We start from the raw sequence: 16,694 nt of genomic DNA, 5'->3' as shown, positions 1-16,694 counted from the left end.
AGACCCCCCTCCCCGGGGAACACCCCCCACATCATGGGCTGAAGTCCGAGGGGACTCAGGAGTCCCCGGTAAGCGCCGTCTGCCTCTGGCTGGGTTGCGGGAGGTGGAGGCGCTGGCCTGGCCTGGGAGGTCACTGCGCCCTTGTGGGGAATGCACGCCTGCCTGGGCAGAGCCTCAGCTGGCTCTGCATCCCCTGCAGGGGGGAGGGAAGGTGGCATCCTCTGCGGCCTCCCAGGGGGACCGTGAGGGCGCCCCAGCTTCCACGGGCCATGCCCCTCAGGGCTTTAGAATCCGATCCCCGCCCCACCTAGGCCACTTTCATCTTCGCCACAGCCACACCCAGGCACAGTGACCTCATGTCACATCAGCCAACAAAGGGATAAGCTTTCTCCCGCCTGGGCCCCCAGTAAGCCGGTTCCCTTAACCGTTAAGTCCTGAGTGGGTGGATCGTAGGTGTTATTCATGCGTGAAAACACTGACACGTGTCTGAGGTGCTATTCACATCTTAAAACATTTACGCGAGGTTCCCTGGAAACGGCCTCTCTGGGCCGTGGGCCCTACGAGCCACTCCTCGCCAGGCAGAGGCTCCCGGGCTCTTTTCTGAATGGACGGTGGACGCACTTCCCAAGCCACAGCTCGGCTTCCGAGACTCGAGGCTGAGGTGTAGGAAATGGAGCTGAGCTGATGTCTTAGGGCTTTTCCAGAGAGACTGGGGACTCCTGGGAGGCAGGGCCAGGGGGCACCCGCCCTTCTAAACTCGAGTTTGCCCACGGGTACAGCAGCCTCTCGTCCTCACACGCCACCTGGTTGTCTTGGGGCTGGTGTTGGCAGGTCTGGGACTAACTAGAAAGGAGGGGAGCTGTCTATGCATGTGGGACAGGGTCCCCCGAGCTCTGTGCACGCGGGGACAGGGTCCCCCGAGCTTGTGCGATTTGACTTATGTTCTGGCTGTCACTCTGGGAGGCACCTCCCTCCTCCCCCCAGCACGAGGCCCGGCTGTCCCTAGAGTCTCGGCCTTCTCCCTAGTGCCCAGCCTGCCCTGACCGTGGTGGACGACAGCAGGAGCGTGGGTTCTGCGTGCAGAGGCCTGGCCTGCTGTTCGTGCCTCACCTCCCGAGCCCCGGGGTCGAGGCGGAGAGAGACCAGCTGAGCCCCCTGCTTGAGGCCCATGAATGGCATTTGTTTTATTTCCCAACCTCACAGGAGGCAGGGGATTTTCCTGTCACCTGAGGACTGAGAACTAAAAGGGGGAAGAGAACTTCAGGGGAAGAAAAGGAGCTTTGTCTCCTGTCTGCTTTCGACAGTAAAACGGCTCCTAGGGTGTTTGTGCCCGAAAAGGATGCCCGGCCTCACATGGCAAGTAAGCCCCTTGCACTGGGCCCCGTCCTGACAGCACGAGTCCAGCATGCCACGTCCGGGGCTGCGTGCGGGTGCACGAGGGCTGGGGCCTGAGGCCGAGGAGGCCTGCAGCTGGTCGCAGGGATGGGCGCGTCCTGGGACAGGCCCCGCCTACCTGGGGATGTTCTCATTGACGGTGGCGCATCCATAGAGGAAAACGATGACTCCGACCACGGAGGCGGGGATGAGCATCTGGGTGTACACGCCCAGCCAGGCGAAGTACAGGCCGATCTTCTCCCCAAAGTACTTCCTGCACGCGGGCAAAGCCAGAGAGACAAGCTCACTCATTCTGCACGGGTGCGAGGCACGTCCCGTCCCCTCCCCTGCAGGGAACAGCTCAAATCCGCCCCTGGTTCTCTGGACCGGGAAGTAGAGAGTGGGCGGGGCTCTGAGCCAGGCTACCAGGTTTGGGGGTGCTCCCTGCTTTCCCTACGTCCGCCCCCTCTCTCCGTGCCCCGGGGAAGGTGTTTGTGACACGCATGCTGGTGGGCGCCATGCATGGCCCGCGAGGCTGCCAGCTTCCTTCCAAGTCGGGCTCAGCTTGGAGCTGGCACTCTGGCCTGGGTGCCGTGATGGGTGTAAACGGATGCTCCTGGGCTGAGCTCTGGTCTCCACGTCCCCAGAGGACACACACGGCTGACTCTGGTCCACCCCCTTCCTGCCCTCGGGACTGAGGTCCTCTGGGAGAGGACACATTCTTTTCTGCCTCTCAGCACAGCTACACGAGGACCTGGCCCATCGCCCAGCAGAGTCAGGCCGGGCTGCGAAATTAGGAGGAGACGGCGAGTACGAGGAAAGAGCCCATCCTCCAGCGGGCTCCAAAGAACTGCGTCCACTAAGGCCGCTGGTCCTGCCGGGAGACCTCGGGTCAAGTTCAAACAGGTTCCCAGGCACTGAACCGTCAGGGGAGCTGGAACACGGGGGGACGTTTACCCCAGGCTGCTTTCTCTTACCTGACCAGGTCGATGGGCTGGTACTTATAGAAGACGCCGTAGCTGGCCCACTCTTCGTACAGGAGCTGGGGAAAGAGAAAGCGGCGAGGGGCTGGTGAGCGTGGGATGCTCCCAGTTCCCTTCCCAGAGCGCAGGGCTGATGTTCTCTGCTCACAGCTACATCCTTCATTCACTCAACAAACCCTGGCGAGAGCCGGCCAAGGAATGGCCAGGCACCATGCTGGGCCCCGGGCTTTCAGGGGGGAGCCGGGCGGACACAGCCCCGAGCCCTGGGCCCCTGTCCTGGTGGGGGAGACGGACATGGAAAAACTGGGTCACGGCCTTCAGCTCTGGGAAGGGTCCCAAAGAACCCACCCTGGGGGGCTGCTGAGCTGGAGCTGGAGGCCAGCGATGGGGCTGGGGCTCCCTGAGCAAGAAGGAGCCTACGCTTTCAGGTGAAGGTGGGGATGGGAAAGAGGCTTTGGGCATCTTCGTGGCATCCTCTCCCTTTTCGACTTGATCTAAAGCGACCGACACGGCAAGGCTTTTCCACGTAGGCTTCCCGGTCGTCCCTGTCACACACGGAACCATTGTGCTAAAGGACAGAACCCACTCGGCTTTGGAGCGAAGAAATAAAAGTGGCAAGATTAAAAAAAAAAAATCGCATGCGAGGCACAGAGCTCGACGTTTGTCTCCTGAGACGGGCTGTCTGATTAAGACACTTAGTGAAATAAATGAAGTCCGCACACACCCGTCACCCCCCAGGCTGCGGGCAGGAACGGTAATGAGAGGGACACTCGGAAGCCGTGTGTGAACACGCTCAGGGTGTCCTGGGACGCCGCGTGTCAGGACTGCTGGCTGGAAGAAGGAAATCCCACGCACACGGGTAATTGGTGCTTTCCCAGCCTTAACTCTAAGCCCAAGGTCACACGGCTGGCTGCACGGGAGCGGAGACCCCCCCCTGGGGCCTTCCATGCCTCGCCACCTGTCTCTACTGGGCATGCCCGTGAGGACTTGCCAGGGTCTCTTCTGGATGCTGCAGCTCGCCTTGTGTCCTTTCTTTTCTTAATAGTTAAAATATTTTAGGGGGGGGTCTCCTATGCTAAATTAAAAAATTTGGGGGGTCTTCTATGCTCAGATTTTGCTGTGGCCCCATCTAATCTCATCACCCCCAAACACTCTATGCTATGGACTGAATGTATGTGTCCCATGTGACTGCATTTGGGAAGTAATTAAGGTTAAAAGAGGTCATAAAGTGGGGTTTGGATGTGACAGGACTGGTGTCCCTATAAGAAGAGACGCCGGAGCGTCCCTTCTCCACGCACACGGAGAGAGGAAAGGCCCTGTGATGACGCAGCCAGAAGGTGGCCGTCTGCAAGCCGGAAAGCGAGCCCTCCAGGGCCCCACCCTGGCGGCACCTGGGTCCTGGGCTTCCAGCCTCCAGAACTGTGAGAATCAATGTCTGCTGCTTAAGCCACCCTTCTGCACAGTTCTGTGCCTGCAGCCCGAGCTAACACATTCTCCTCCGTTTCTGGGCACCAACGTATAGTCAAGTCTTCGAAAATTAAAAACGTGTAAGAAGCTTGCTGGGTGGGTCCAGCTTCCACAGACCAGGGAGTGAGGGCTCCCCAGAAATGGCCCCCAGCCAGTTTCTCCGCTTCCTCGGGCCCCCGCCGCAGCTGAGAGAGCGCGCCCGGGAGGAAGAGAGGCTCCGTGCGCCGTCAGCGCTCCACTCGCACCACTAAAAGCCGGGAGGAAAGAACGTAGCAAAGCGAAGCGCAGTCGTAATAAATCCCAGTGAACCTGGCCGTCAGCACCCTGCGTTTTGCCTGCTCTGATCTTCATGGGGGAGCTGCCTTCAGACCTAAAGTCCTGCGAGTGGTACAAACAGGATGTATTCAGCAGGACTCCAAGTTCTGACAGATGAATGGCCAGGCCTGCTGCTGGGGAAGGGGGAGGGGGGAGGGGGGAGGGGAGCTTTGCAGCTTCGGGCAGGGAACCAGGATGCACGGGACCTCCCCCGCTGTGCCCTGAGCGGGTGGTTGGCTCTGCTGAGTCTGGAGCGGCCATCCTGGGCAGACCTCTCTGAGCCCTGGCAGGAGGTGCTGCGCAGACCCTAACTACTGAGTCCTGGTGGGCATCCGGGGCTCTCCCCTGAGCCCCATCGCCTCCTTTATACTGAAGGGCGCTGTCCTTCCGGCCGGCCACAGAATGAACCTAGCCGGGCTCATGCACCGAGGGAGCTCCGTGGAAGGCAGAGGGCCGGGCTCCCTGTCTCACACGCCTGGCTATGCAGAAAGTGAGGCCCAGCCACGGCTGCACTCCGTGAATAGGGAGGTCTGCGCCAGCACACTCTGATGAGACCGCCCAGCACCCCCGGAGAAGCAACATGGCCATCCCTGTCCCCGGCGGCTTCCTCCCTTGGCTGAAATCAAGTCGCTGATTTATGTCATAGACAGGCTGGGAGGTACTGGGAGGGAGGGAGAAAGGGAGGGAGGGAGGGGGGGAGGGAGAGATCCTGGGAGGGAGAGAGAGAAGGAAGACTGGCCCGGGGAGGGGTGGCACAGCGGGAAAGCCGGGAGAACCTCTTGAAGGCATGGCCTTGTCACGCCAGTCACCGTGTTCCCGAACCTGCTCAGGGGGCCTGGCCCACAGCAGGCCGGCCACCATGCACCCACAGCCGTGCCAAATGGGGCACACCCCGATTTCTACATAAGCCACTTCACCTCGCTGGAGTCCTCTTCCTGCCAAGGAGGGAACATCCATCACCCTATAGCTGTCAGGGTAGAGAAATCTGACTGGAGATTTCCCTGTTACCATTGGCAGAACGCCCAGGGTGCACCCCAGCCTCAGGAGCAAGGTGGGAGGTGCCGGGGCCCTGGGTGGGGAACTGGCGGCTCCAGTCACAGTGACCTAGAGCTCCCAGCACCCAGACCTCGGAGGGGTCTCAGCTCTACCTGCCAGCATTTCTCCTGCCCAGACCTTCCCCCCACCCCCGGGGCCCACACGCCGGGCACTGGCGCAGTTCTTAATGGCTGTGTATGTACTTGCCCTTTGCCATGTCCCCCCTGAATGGAGGCCCCAGGAAGACCAGGTTTGTTTGGTCTGTGCCATCCCCCCCAACATCTCGAACAAGGCCTGGGGCAGATAACCGGTTTCCAGTCAGTAACTGCCAGATGGATGAATGAATGCACGAAGGAAGGGAGGGAGGGAGAAAGGATGGGCCGGGCCCTGTGGCTCTCAGTCCAGCCCAGGATGGAGCCACTTTAATCCACACCTGAAGGAGGCGACCGGGTGCAGAGGGGAGAGCCATACTCACCCCCAGTTGTGGCCGCGCCTGCCTCTTGCTGGGCCCCTGCTCCTGCAGCTCAGCCAGGAAGATGGCGTTGGCTTGCCTGGGTCCCCCTTTCCGCCCTGTCCCTGGGGTCAGCCACACGGGCTCCTGCCACTGACTTTGTCATTGGAAAGGCAAAATATTGAGAACCCGGTCCCTTAGCGGGGAGTCCTCATGGGAGAATGAGAGGTTCTCTAGGGTCGTGGTCGGCAAACTCATTAGTCAACAGAGCCAAATATCAACAGCACAACGATTGAAATTTCCTTCGAGAGCCAAATTTTTTAAACTTAAACTTCTTCTAACGCCACTTCTTCAAAACAGACTCGCCCAGGCCGTGGTATTTAGTGGAAGAGCCACATTCAAGGGGCCAAAGAGCCGCATGTGGCTCGCGAGCCGCAGTTTGCCAACCACTGCTCTAGGGTTCTGAGTTAGGACACAAACACCTGACTGGGCATCCTCCCTCCCAACCTCCCTCTGTTTTCCTTTAGTCCATCCATCCATCCATCCATCCACACTTTTATCCACTTGTCTATTGTCCATCCACCCACCCACCCATCTAATACTCCCTGACTAGCGCCACGGGCTAGGCCTTGTGTTCATTGCTGGGGCATAATGTTAGAAAGGAAATGGAGGCTGGCAGCTTTCCGGGCAGAGAACAGGTGGGTCTGGGTGAACTCGGTGCCATGCTGGCTGGGCCTGGCACACAGCAGTGTTCAGTAAACAGTTCCTGCAAAAGCAACTGGTGAGACAGTCTTGGCACTGCTGTGATCATCGTCCGAGGAGCCTTCAGACTGGCAAGGCAGCCAGTGTGGCTGGAGCGTGGGGAGGAGGGCGGGGGACTGGGGTGGAAGGGCCTAGGGCCTGGAGGATGGGCTTGGGCCAGAAGGGGGCCGCTGGTGCCAAAGGGGCACAGAGAGAGAGGAAGGGGGCCTCCGAGGCCGAGCTGGCCAGGCCGGGCCTGGGGAGGGGCTGGGGGAGCTCTGCAAGTCATGGGGTCTCAGACGAATGCCAGATGTTCCACTAAAAATAACCAAATATGTAATTTTGCGCTAACCCAGATAGCATCTTCAGCTGGATCCCGGGGCGGGCAAGTTGGATCAAGTACCGGAGGTTTAAAAACACGTATGGGGGGCTGGAGGGGGCGGGAGTGAGGGGCATTCCAGAGCCAGAGGTTCCTGGCCCTGCCATCAGGGACGAGGCCACCAGTGCGAGGCTCCCGGGAAGCGTCTCTGCCCTCCACCTTGGAGGGATCTGCTCTCGGGGGGAGGGGCTGGACAGGGGGCCGAAAGAGACCCAGGGCCCAGGGAGGGCTGCTCCCCGAGGGGAGGGAGGTCTGAGCTTGTCTGGGGAACCGAGAGGGGTGACACCGAGCCAGGAGCAAGGCTGGGATCTGGGCATGGGCACATGTGCAGGGCGGCAGGGCAGGACCTTCCAGAGTGTGGAGGGAGGAGAGATGGCTGTGGTGGGACGATGTTGATGTGTGGGGGTGGGAGGGGGGTGGAGGAACAGAGCTTCCTGGAGAGCCTGGGGGCTGGCATCAGGAACACCCCCCCGGGGAAGGAAGGCATCCCTTTTCCAAAGTGCGTCCCACAAACACGAGCTCAATAACTTGTCCGTTAGAAAGGGTTCCAGGTCAAGTAAGTTTGAGAAACACTGGGTTGAATGCCATCCAGCAAGTTTCCCCAGGGTGCTGCCAGGGCTCTCTATGCAGCTGGCCACAGCGGTTCCCACAGTCACCTGCCCGGGGCGGGGCAGGAAAGGCTGAATGTCAGCAGAGACGGCGGAGGTTGCGTATCCCGGTTAAGACACAGGTTTGCCCCGCTGGGTCCGGGCAGCCTCTGAGGAGCACAGATAACCTGCCACCGACGCTTCTGAGCATCAGGAGGCGCAAACCCACCACACGGAGCTCACCGACATTCTCCCTCAACCGTGGGAGCGGAAGCCCCGTCACCACCGATGCCCACGGCGCAGCCCGCCCGACCCTCCCGAGGCCCAGGGGCCCCTCCAGACCCTGCCGGAGCCCCTCCCCTCCCTCGTGTCCACTTACTTTTCTGTCGTTGAACTCCACGTCCTCACCTTCATAGTCTCCCTGTTGGAAAAGAGAAAAGGGATGTTCTGACCGCCCAAGGGCACTCTCGAGTAATTTCCATTCCTAACGTTTCCAAACAGACTCCACAAACACGCACTGACCCGGTTAAGATCATCCTAGGATGAGACTTCACACGGAGCAGGAGGTGGACAAGCTTCCTTCCGTGATACAAGTCACTCCGTGTGTCCCGCGTGCCCTGCCCTCCACCCGACCCAGAGGCGAAGTCCGAGAAAGGACTGTGGCCAGGTCCCTGGCGGTGGCTTCTGGGGCTGGAGAATCTATCAACAGGGTGAACACACCTTCCACTCCGCAGGATGGTCCCAGTGTCTCGGCCCCAGTGCCCCGTCCAGGTGGGGCCCCTGTCACTCTCGTGTGTCCCAGGAGGGACGGATAAGTGATATGGTAGCTGCATGTACAGATCAGTGAGCCCAAATCTCCCATTTTACAGATGGAAACATTGAGGGTCATTGATTTTCCTGAGGATAGAAGGCTGAATTGGATCCAACCTGGGACTCAGATCCCGTCTCCAAGTGCAATGGAAGAGGAGGGTCTAAAAGTCAAAAGTGAGTCCCATGCACCAGCGCTGACTAAGCAGGAGCCACAAGAGAGGGCCTCCGTGAGGGCCTGGCGAGGCTGGTCCTGAGAACTGCCTGACCGATAAAGCTCCGAGGCCCCTTGGAGGTGTGCCCACTGCCCGTTCCACCGCCAGCCCCCTCCAGGTGAGGAAGACTGGACCCCCTGGCAAGCAACCCGCCACCTGGTCCTGGAAGGGAGATGGTCTGGGAGCAGTGGAACCATTGTCCTCGAGTCTTAACGGACTCTCCCTGCCCTGTCATTCTTCTCACGGTGGAGCCAGCCACGTGGGTCCCACCGTACCTCATCTATCCAGAGGTCAGTGAGCTGGTGACCTCAAGGCGGGAGGTGCCAACCAGGAAGGAAGCCCAGAAGCTGCCGAGTGGCCAGCTGAAATGTCCAGGTCCGTTCTCCGTGGCCGACACACCGATTACGGAGACCGCCTGGGGGTCTCGCTCAGAGCACACCCCATGTCGGCAGGGGTCCTCTGGTTGGCACCGGCACCCCACACCTTGCTGACAGATGATCTTGCTGAATGAATGAACGAATGAATGAACGAACGCAGTGAGCCAGGCCCTGGAAGGGGGTGGCGATGCTGCGGGCATGCACGGAGGGCAGCGAGCAGGGACGCTGAACACCTTAGTGGTGAGTGAGACGGGGGATGAAAAATTCAGAGCCCGGGCAGCGATTTCCACCCGGCGCGCCAAAGAATTGTTAAACATGTAATACCTGATGATTTAGTCATGCGCACGGACCTCTTTTCCCTTAGACCAGTGGTCGGCAAACTCATCAGTCAGCAGAACCAAATATCAACAGTACAGCGATTGAAATTTCTTTTGAGAGCCAAATTTTTTAAACTTAAACTTCTTCTAATGCCACTTCTTCAAAATAGACTCGCCCAGGCCGTGGTATTTTGTGGAAGAGCCACACTCAAGGGGCCAAAGAGCCGCATGTGGCTCGCGAGCTGTGGTTTGCCGACCACGGCACTAGGGGATGGAGGCACAGCCCAGGGTCAGAGGGCTGGCTTCTGGCCCTAGCTCTCCCCAGAGGCCGTGTGACCTCGGGCAATTACTAAACCTCTCTGGGTCTCCTTGTCTGCACGGAATTAAATAAGGTAAAGCTCCTACTAAATACAGTTCTTTGTATACAGTAGGTGCTCAGACAAGTTGATTTCTCCCCTTTCCCTTCCAAGACTTCAAGGTCTGGCTTAAAACAGGCAGGGAGTCTGAAACATTTCCGCTTCTTTGTCCCTGACCCTTGCCGAGAGTCCTCAGCTCAAAGGCCACACGGGCGATGGAGAGGGCTGCATTCCTGGTGCCGGTGGGACTGGACACTGAGTGAGCCTGAGCGCATGGCGGGTGGGTGAGCGAGGCCCCTCTGGACCCCTGGCTCTGTGGGAGGAGGCAGGAGCGATGGTGGGATCTGTGGGGCTCTGAGCCCTGCCCTTGAAACTTGCATCCAGCAACATTGCTCACGGAGGCAACTTGGCTTGGTCCAGCCCATGTCAACACCACATTGACTGAGCACCTACCAGGTGCCAGCATCGGGTTTTCATGAGACATACGCACCGTGAACGGTGGCCATAAGTGGTGTCTTAGTGGGACCGGAGCATCAGAGGGCCCGAGGAGGCAGGGAGAGGTCATAGTGCCGGGGAAGGGGAACAAGGAAGGCGTGGGTCGATGGGATGCTTCGTCTGCCCTGGGAGGGGAGAGGTGTTGTCCAGCCAGAGGAGGCGGGAAAAGCATGACAGGCAGAAGGAACAGCATGCACGAAGGCACAAAGATGGGGAAGCTGGCCCAGCCAGTGGGGCTCAGTGGTTGAGCGTCGGCCCATGAACCAGGAGGTCACGGTTTGATTCCCCGTCAGGGCACATGCCTGGGTTGCCAGCTCCATCCCCAGTAGGGGGTGTGTGCAGGAGGCATGCGATCAATGTTTCTCTCTCACTGATGTTTCTCTCTCTCTCTCTCTCCCTCTTCCTTCCTCTTTCAAAAAGTCAATAAAAAAAAATATATATTTTTAAAAAAGGTGGGGAAGCCAGTCGACCTCAAATCCCTACAGTGAGTGGTGAGGGCAGGGGCAGCAGGCCCGTGTTCCGGGGGTCGCCCTCTGCTGTTCCACACCCTCCGTTTGTCCAGCCCACTGCTGCTGAAACCCCTTTCGTGTCTGCATTTCCTCTGACATCCACACTGACCCTGGCAACGGGACAGGGCGGGTATTATTCCCAACCGGCAGGTGGGGACACTGAGGCTCAGAGACAAAAAGGGGCTATTTCTACGGTAGCCGAAGAGGAGCGACCAGGACCAGCGTCTGAGTCCCTGGCCCCCCAGGCCTGTCCTCTCCGGCTTCTTGGCTCCTAGCCTTGGCAGTAACGAGCATTTGGAAAGTTCGAGATCCTCTGTCCGGGATTCCCACACTGCTCAGGCCCCACGGCCCATTCCCAGTGCCCCTCTGAACTCCAGACCGTTTCCATAGAGACAATGAGAAGGAATCATCTCGCTCTCTCCACCCCGGAGCCAAGACAACGTGGGCCGAGGCCACGGGCTATATTTGTCAGGGGGATCCCAGGGGGATTTGGAGCTTCAGCTCAGGAAGCCGGCCACTCGCTCCGCAGAGATAGAAACATGCAGAGCCCTGGCCACTCGGCCAGAACCGGGGGCGGGGCGGGGCGGGGCGGGGACCAGCCAGGGGAGACAGGTCCCGGACAGCTAGCTGGTCGAGGTTCAGATCAAAGCCGGGGCAGAAGCTCTGCCACCACCGTTTCTGGTGGATTTGCTCTTCAAGAAAAGATGGCCCTGTACCTCCTCGGTCCCCACTTGGGGGAACAGGGAAGGCCTGTGCGCAGCTGACATTTAAGGGCGAGCCAAAGCAGGAAGCCGAGACCGCAGGATAATGAGAGCTCCAGGGGGTGTGCGGCCCGTGGGGATTTGGGAAGGCAAATGACGCAGAGGCAAACTATGTTGTCAAGGTCACTTACATCGTGCAGAGGGTAGGCAGCCGAGTAAACGCCATTGGCCAGCAGGCTGGTGATGCCTTAAAAAATAAAGGCAGAGAGAGGGTTATGGACCAGGCGTGTCCCCTGCTGCCCTGCGTTCCGACAGAGCTGCCCCAGGACGGTCCCAAATCATGGAGAGTTTTCTGAAAGCGAGCCACACCTGGCTGCAGAGCCCCGCCACCTTCCTGCGGCGACTAGACGACAAAGACATGCGCTACCGGCAGAAGTAGAAAGACACCCAGGGAACCCCGAGAGGAAGTTACGTCTGGGAGGAAGGAAGAAACCCAACACCTGCGATTCACCAAGCCTGCAGATCGGAAGGATGATTTTTGAGTGGTTAGAAAAGCTGAATCACGAGAGAAATACGGATGGGAGGGAAAATTGATGGTGTCAGAAACACGCATACAATTTGGAATTAGATTTTTTGGTTGATTGGAGAAGCCAAGGAGGAGGCCTGCGGCCCCGCACGGGGCAGAGGCACTTACCGTATTTACCACATTTTCGCCTTTTACTTAGAAGGGCAGAGTCCTTCTTTCTTCCCTCTCCTTGCCCTGTTTATACATCCGGCTATTAGTTACATGCAAAAGGGCCTGAAAGCATCAAAGCTGCGTTTGGGGGAGAAAGTGCTCCTGGGGCAGTGGGATGAGAGTCAGGCCTTTATCTGCAGACCCAGGCCCTGCACGGAGAGCATTACAACAACAGCCACACCTGCACGTCCTGACCTCCAGAGGTGCGGGTCAGGGCGCCCCGCCCTGGAAGAGAATGCCGGCTGTGCATGGGGATCGGGTCCCGGGACTCTGGTCTTGGTCCACACACACATTTTTGGGATTCAGTGCCGTTGAGGGGTTTCCATGAAGCCCCTGGCTGGTCACAGAACCACCTGCCCGGCCCAAGAGGCGTTCTAGGTGATACGCGGGTTAGGTTTTGCACTGGCCTGGCCGGCCCGCCTTCCGCTGCTGTGAGACTGCTGGAAAGGGGACTTCTGGAAATCTGCTTAAAAACTGTGTCCACGCCCTGGCCGGTTTGGCTCAGTGGATAGAGCGTCGGCCTGTGGACTGGGGGGGTCCCGGGTTCGATTCCGGTCAAGGGCATGTGCCTTGGTTGCGGGCGCATCCCCAGTGGGGGCTGTGCAGGAGGCGGCTGATCGATGTTTCTCTCTCATCGATGTTTCTGGCTCTCTATCCCTCTCCCTTCCTCTCTGTAAAAAAATCAATAAAATATAAAAAAAAAAACACCCCAAAAACTGTGTCCACAATTAGTGATCTGGAATGGTCAGGGCACCTGAGGGCGCTTGGAAATCCAGACCAGAGAGAGGTGGGCGCACTTGGCTGAAATCACACACAAGTGAGTTTGCCTGCAATAAGAAATGGACCTGGGGCCCAACCAGCATGGCTCAGTGGTTGAGCATCGGACTATGAACCAGGAGTTCATGGTTCGATTCCCGGTCAGGGCACATGACCAGGTTGTGGGCTTGATGCCCAGCTTGTGGGCGGGATCCCCAGTAGTACGTGTGCAGGAGGCAGCCAATCATTGATTCTCTCTCATCACTGATGCTCCTATCTCTCTCTCCCTCTCCCTTCCTCTCTGAAATCAGTAAAAATATATTATAAAGAAGAAAAGGATGTGGGGTGTGGTCCAGGTCACCGGCTCCTCACTGTTCCTAGGACACTCTCAACACGGAGCTGCCTTCCTTCAGGTTTGGGCCTTCTCTGACCACTCCTTCTCCCTCCCCTCCCTCCCCCCGGGCCTCCCCACTCCCTGCAATGGCAAGTTTAGGACCTGGTGCATCTGATGATTTACTGTCTATTTCCCTCCACCAGAACACAGACCCCTGGGGACAGGGAGCACCTGGAGGGGCCTGGCGGGTGACAGACTCCTCAGGTGCTGAATGAATAATCTGGAGGCCAGTAGGCGCCAATGTGAAATGGGGGTGCAGAGTAGCCCCCCACATTGATCTGCTCTGACACCAGGTGCTGGGAACCAGGACTGCCAGAGAAATAGCGGGAACGCTCAGAGCGCCCACCCCACCCAGGGAGCACCCAGAGGCCCCAGCCCCCTGGCTATCAGCAGCTTCCTAGGGAAGGGGCCCACAGGCAGCCTGAGCTCCCAGACGTACATGGGTGCTAGGTCCACGCCTCCTCCCTGCTCTATTCCCGCTGCTCTATTCCCCCCTGCTCTATTCCCCCCTGCTCTATTCCCCCCTGCTCTATTCCTCCTGCTCTATTCCCCCCTGCTCTATTCCCGCTGCTCTATTCCCCCCTGCTCTATTCCCCCCTGCTCTATTCCCCCCTGGTCTATTCCTCCTGCTCTATTCCCCCCTGCTCTATTCCCGCTGCTCTATTCCCCCCTGCTCTATCCCTCCCTGCTCTATTCCCCCTGCTCTATTCCCCCCTGCTCTATTCCCCCCTGCTTAAAAACTGTGTCCACTGCGCCATTCTGGAGGCTCTCGCTCTACTGAAGGTGGCCAGGCCTGTGAGGACAGTTTTCTTGGGTTCTTCTTGACCCCTCGCTGAGGTCCCACTCCCTCTGACTTGGGACACAGGCTTAGAGATTTCAGGCCTGGAAGCGTGTCCCTGGGCCCGGCCATCGGTCCTACTGGCCAGAGGACACACAGCCTGTCTAACGCTGTAGGGTTCATCCTCACCCTGAGTCCCGGACTTGTCCAGGACCATCACCTGCCGAGCATTTACTCCTCCCACCCTGCCCTGCCCTCCCAGGGCACCCTTCCTTCCGTGGGGAGCAGGCGGCAAGGACTCTCACTCCTGGGTGCACAGACTCCCACTCCTACAAGACGCACCCTGCGGCCCTCGCCACAGCCTCACCACCCCAGGTGCTTGTCCAGCGTGATAAACGGCAGCGTGGACACCGCCCCCGCCGGGCCTACCACAGCTCGAGAAGGAGAATCGGCTAGAAAAGGCATTCCTTTGCCCTGAATGTTCCAGATTAGCAAGCTCAGCCTGCAGCTGTGGGCAAGGGACCGGTGGCGGGGCGGTGCCCACCCACAAGCTTTGATTGGTAAGGCTCCGGACACTGGCCCCCGAGGAGCCCAGATTGGGAGGTGGTGCGGCAGAATCAGGGCCTGTGGTGAGGGGAGCACTTTCCAGCAAGGCCTGGTGAGAGGCTGCATTGGCCTGGTAAGGGGCTGCATCGGCCTGGTATGGGGCTGCATCGGCCTGGTATGGGGCTGCATCGGCCTGGTATGGGGCTGCATCGGCCTGGTATGGGGCTGCATCGGCCTGGAGGGGCCGCTTTGGGCCATCGCCCCGGCTGGAACCCTAACTACTTCTTGCTGGACTGTGAGGGTGAAGAGAGGGTTAAGACACCTGGTCACCCTACCGCGTCCAGCAGCCGGGATTCACCACCTCACAAATGCCTCAAGCCAAAAGAGGAGGCTTTGGTGCCGGGAAGTGCGGCCCGTAAAACTGCCCTGTGGTTCCGGTCCCGGAAGGGCGCTCCTTTCTGAAGCTGTCACACGGGCTTAAATCAAAACCCTCTAACAACTCCCAGGCCGCCGCCCGCCCCCCACGGAGATGATGCCGAGGCGAGATTACCACTGGGAAACCAGCACTGATGTCAAGCCCCAAAAATGTCCTTACCCATGCTGTACTTGGCTTTGGTACACGTTGTTCTTTTCAGAATTTCATAGACCTGGTGTGGAGACAAGGAGGGGGCGGACAGTTACTCGGGCTGCAACGGCACGCAGAGGCCGCCGTGTGATCGCCGAGGAGGGACGCGGTCGAGCGCGGCCCGTGATGACCTCCCCTCCAGGGACTTTTCTGAGGATGCTCGGTCAGCAGTGTTGGGGTTTTGATGTTCTCAGGGATAAGTCAGTGCGTTTCCTTTCCTTCTCGAAGCACCGACTCCGTGTTGTGCTAGTCTCAGGGTCAGGGGTTGTCCCATGGGCCCTGCGTCATGGATTCCTGTCCCCCTGGCTATGAGGTGAGTTACAATTCAGAGACGTAAGCACCCAGCTAATAGGGCAACTCCCGGTGTAGCCAGGAAAGTTCCAGAAACCCCGAGTGGGCAGATCTCAGGATTCCATTCTCCGCTGTCAGGGGGCAGCAGAGCACAGGGTGCTTGGCAGAACCTCCCCGCCTCCCTCCCCCCGCCGCACCGAAGTCTCCCATCACACGCCCCTCCGTGCCCCATTTGCTATCAAAACGTTTTGCCTGGTGGCCTCAGGAGCCCCGGCTGGGGAGTCTGCCTGCCTGGGTCTGAGTCCAGGCTCTACCTCTTGTAGCTGTGTGACCTTGGGCACCTGCCTCAGTTTCCTCATTTGCAAAATGGGATGAGAAGAACGGACCTTACACCATACACATATGGGGCAGAGCACACCGATCCCCCTCGCAACCTTCCATGATCCCCCGCACTTGGGCAAGGCCAACAGCCTTCCCGTGGCCCCCCAGGCCCACCTGTCTGACCTTCTCGCCCCATCCCGTCTGTTCCAGTAACCCCAGCCTCCTGGCTGCTCCTCTGACTCTCCAAACCCTCTCCCATAGCCTGGGCCTCCACCCTGGCCGCTCCTTCTGCCAGAAGCCCTTGTCCCGAGATCTGAACGAGAGGGACCTGAACAAACAGGCCACAGAGCACCTGCCGTTCCTGTCGCTCTGCCTTCTAACTTCTCTCTTGTCCTGGAGTGCATTTCACCACCCGCCCTATTGCTTCTCCGCCCACCAGTGTTGGGCACACACCAGGTTCTCCATAACTGCTCACCGTATGAATGAATGAATGATGGCCCACTCAGTTGGCTCCCTCTTGTCATCCCCCAAATCTAATCGGTGGCCTCTTTCTGACCACGCTGATTCTCCCAGAACTACCTCCTCCCATCCACCTGCCATCACAGCCGCATTCACAACGGCCTCCATGAATCTGCCTGCACTTTCCATCTGTTCTCCCTCAGCCGGCCACGGGCAGTGATCTTTGTAGGGCAGATCTGACCTCACCTTAAACCTTGCTCCACAATCTCCTATGGCTCCCTAGTGCCCAAGGCTGACGGTCTAAATCCCAAGACCAGCACATTGGCTCCTTCCCTGCTGTTCCTGACTCCTACCTGCCTACAATGACCTCACACCAATGCCAAATACTGTTGGGACTCAAAGACCACGGAGCCTGACTAACCAAGGGCAACGTTTTGAATCACCGAAGTGTTGAGTCTAGAGCACAGGCAGTTTACAAACTGGCCTTCAGGGTCTCTGGGAGAGAGTGACCCCGCCCCACGGGTTAATGGACTGATGGACAGTTCAGTTTATACTTAATGCCCTATCAAAATTGCTTTCTGTGACTTGGGGATCAGTCCATGAGAACTAAAACTTTAGATTCACGTATTCCTCCCTTCCATAATAGCAAGAGTGAATTTACAAATGTGCACCTGCCCTG

General features: G+C 58.7%; 1 protein-coding gene across 4 annotated transcripts in view; it reads right to left on the bottom strand.

Annotated features, from left to right (window-relative positions):
• ANO1 (anoctamin 1) overlaps nt 1-16,694 on the bottom strand; it is a 147,552-nt gene that overhangs the window by 34,466 nt on the left and 96,392 nt on the right. For all 4 annotated transcript variants that reach the window (XM_079788877.1, XM_079788879.1, XM_079788878.1 and 1 more), the window contains exons 7-12: nt 14,915-14,966; nt 11,804-11,869; nt 11,301-11,356; nt 7,712-7,753; nt 2,352-2,416; nt 1,514-1,648 (exon numbers count right to left, since the gene is read on the bottom strand). In XM_079788877.1, coding sequence (XP_079645003.1) covers nt 1,514-1,648; nt 2,352-2,416; nt 7,712-7,753; nt 11,301-11,356; nt 11,804-11,869; nt 14,915-14,966 — 416 coding nt within the window. The remainder of the gene's footprint in view (nt 1-1,513; nt 1,649-2,351; nt 2,417-7,711; nt 7,754-11,300; nt 11,357-11,803; nt 11,870-14,914; nt 14,967-16,694) is intronic.

The sequence above is a fragment of the Cnephaeus nilssonii genome, assembly GCF_951640355.1.
Source record: "Cnephaeus nilssonii genome assembly, chromosome: 13".
In the NCBI taxonomy this organism is placed as follows: domain Eukaryota; kingdom Metazoa; phylum Chordata; class Mammalia; order Chiroptera; family Vespertilionidae; genus Cnephaeus; species Cnephaeus nilssonii.
Note: the sequence above shows the minus strand (reverse complement) of the source record. Positions and strands in the feature narration are given on the sequence as shown.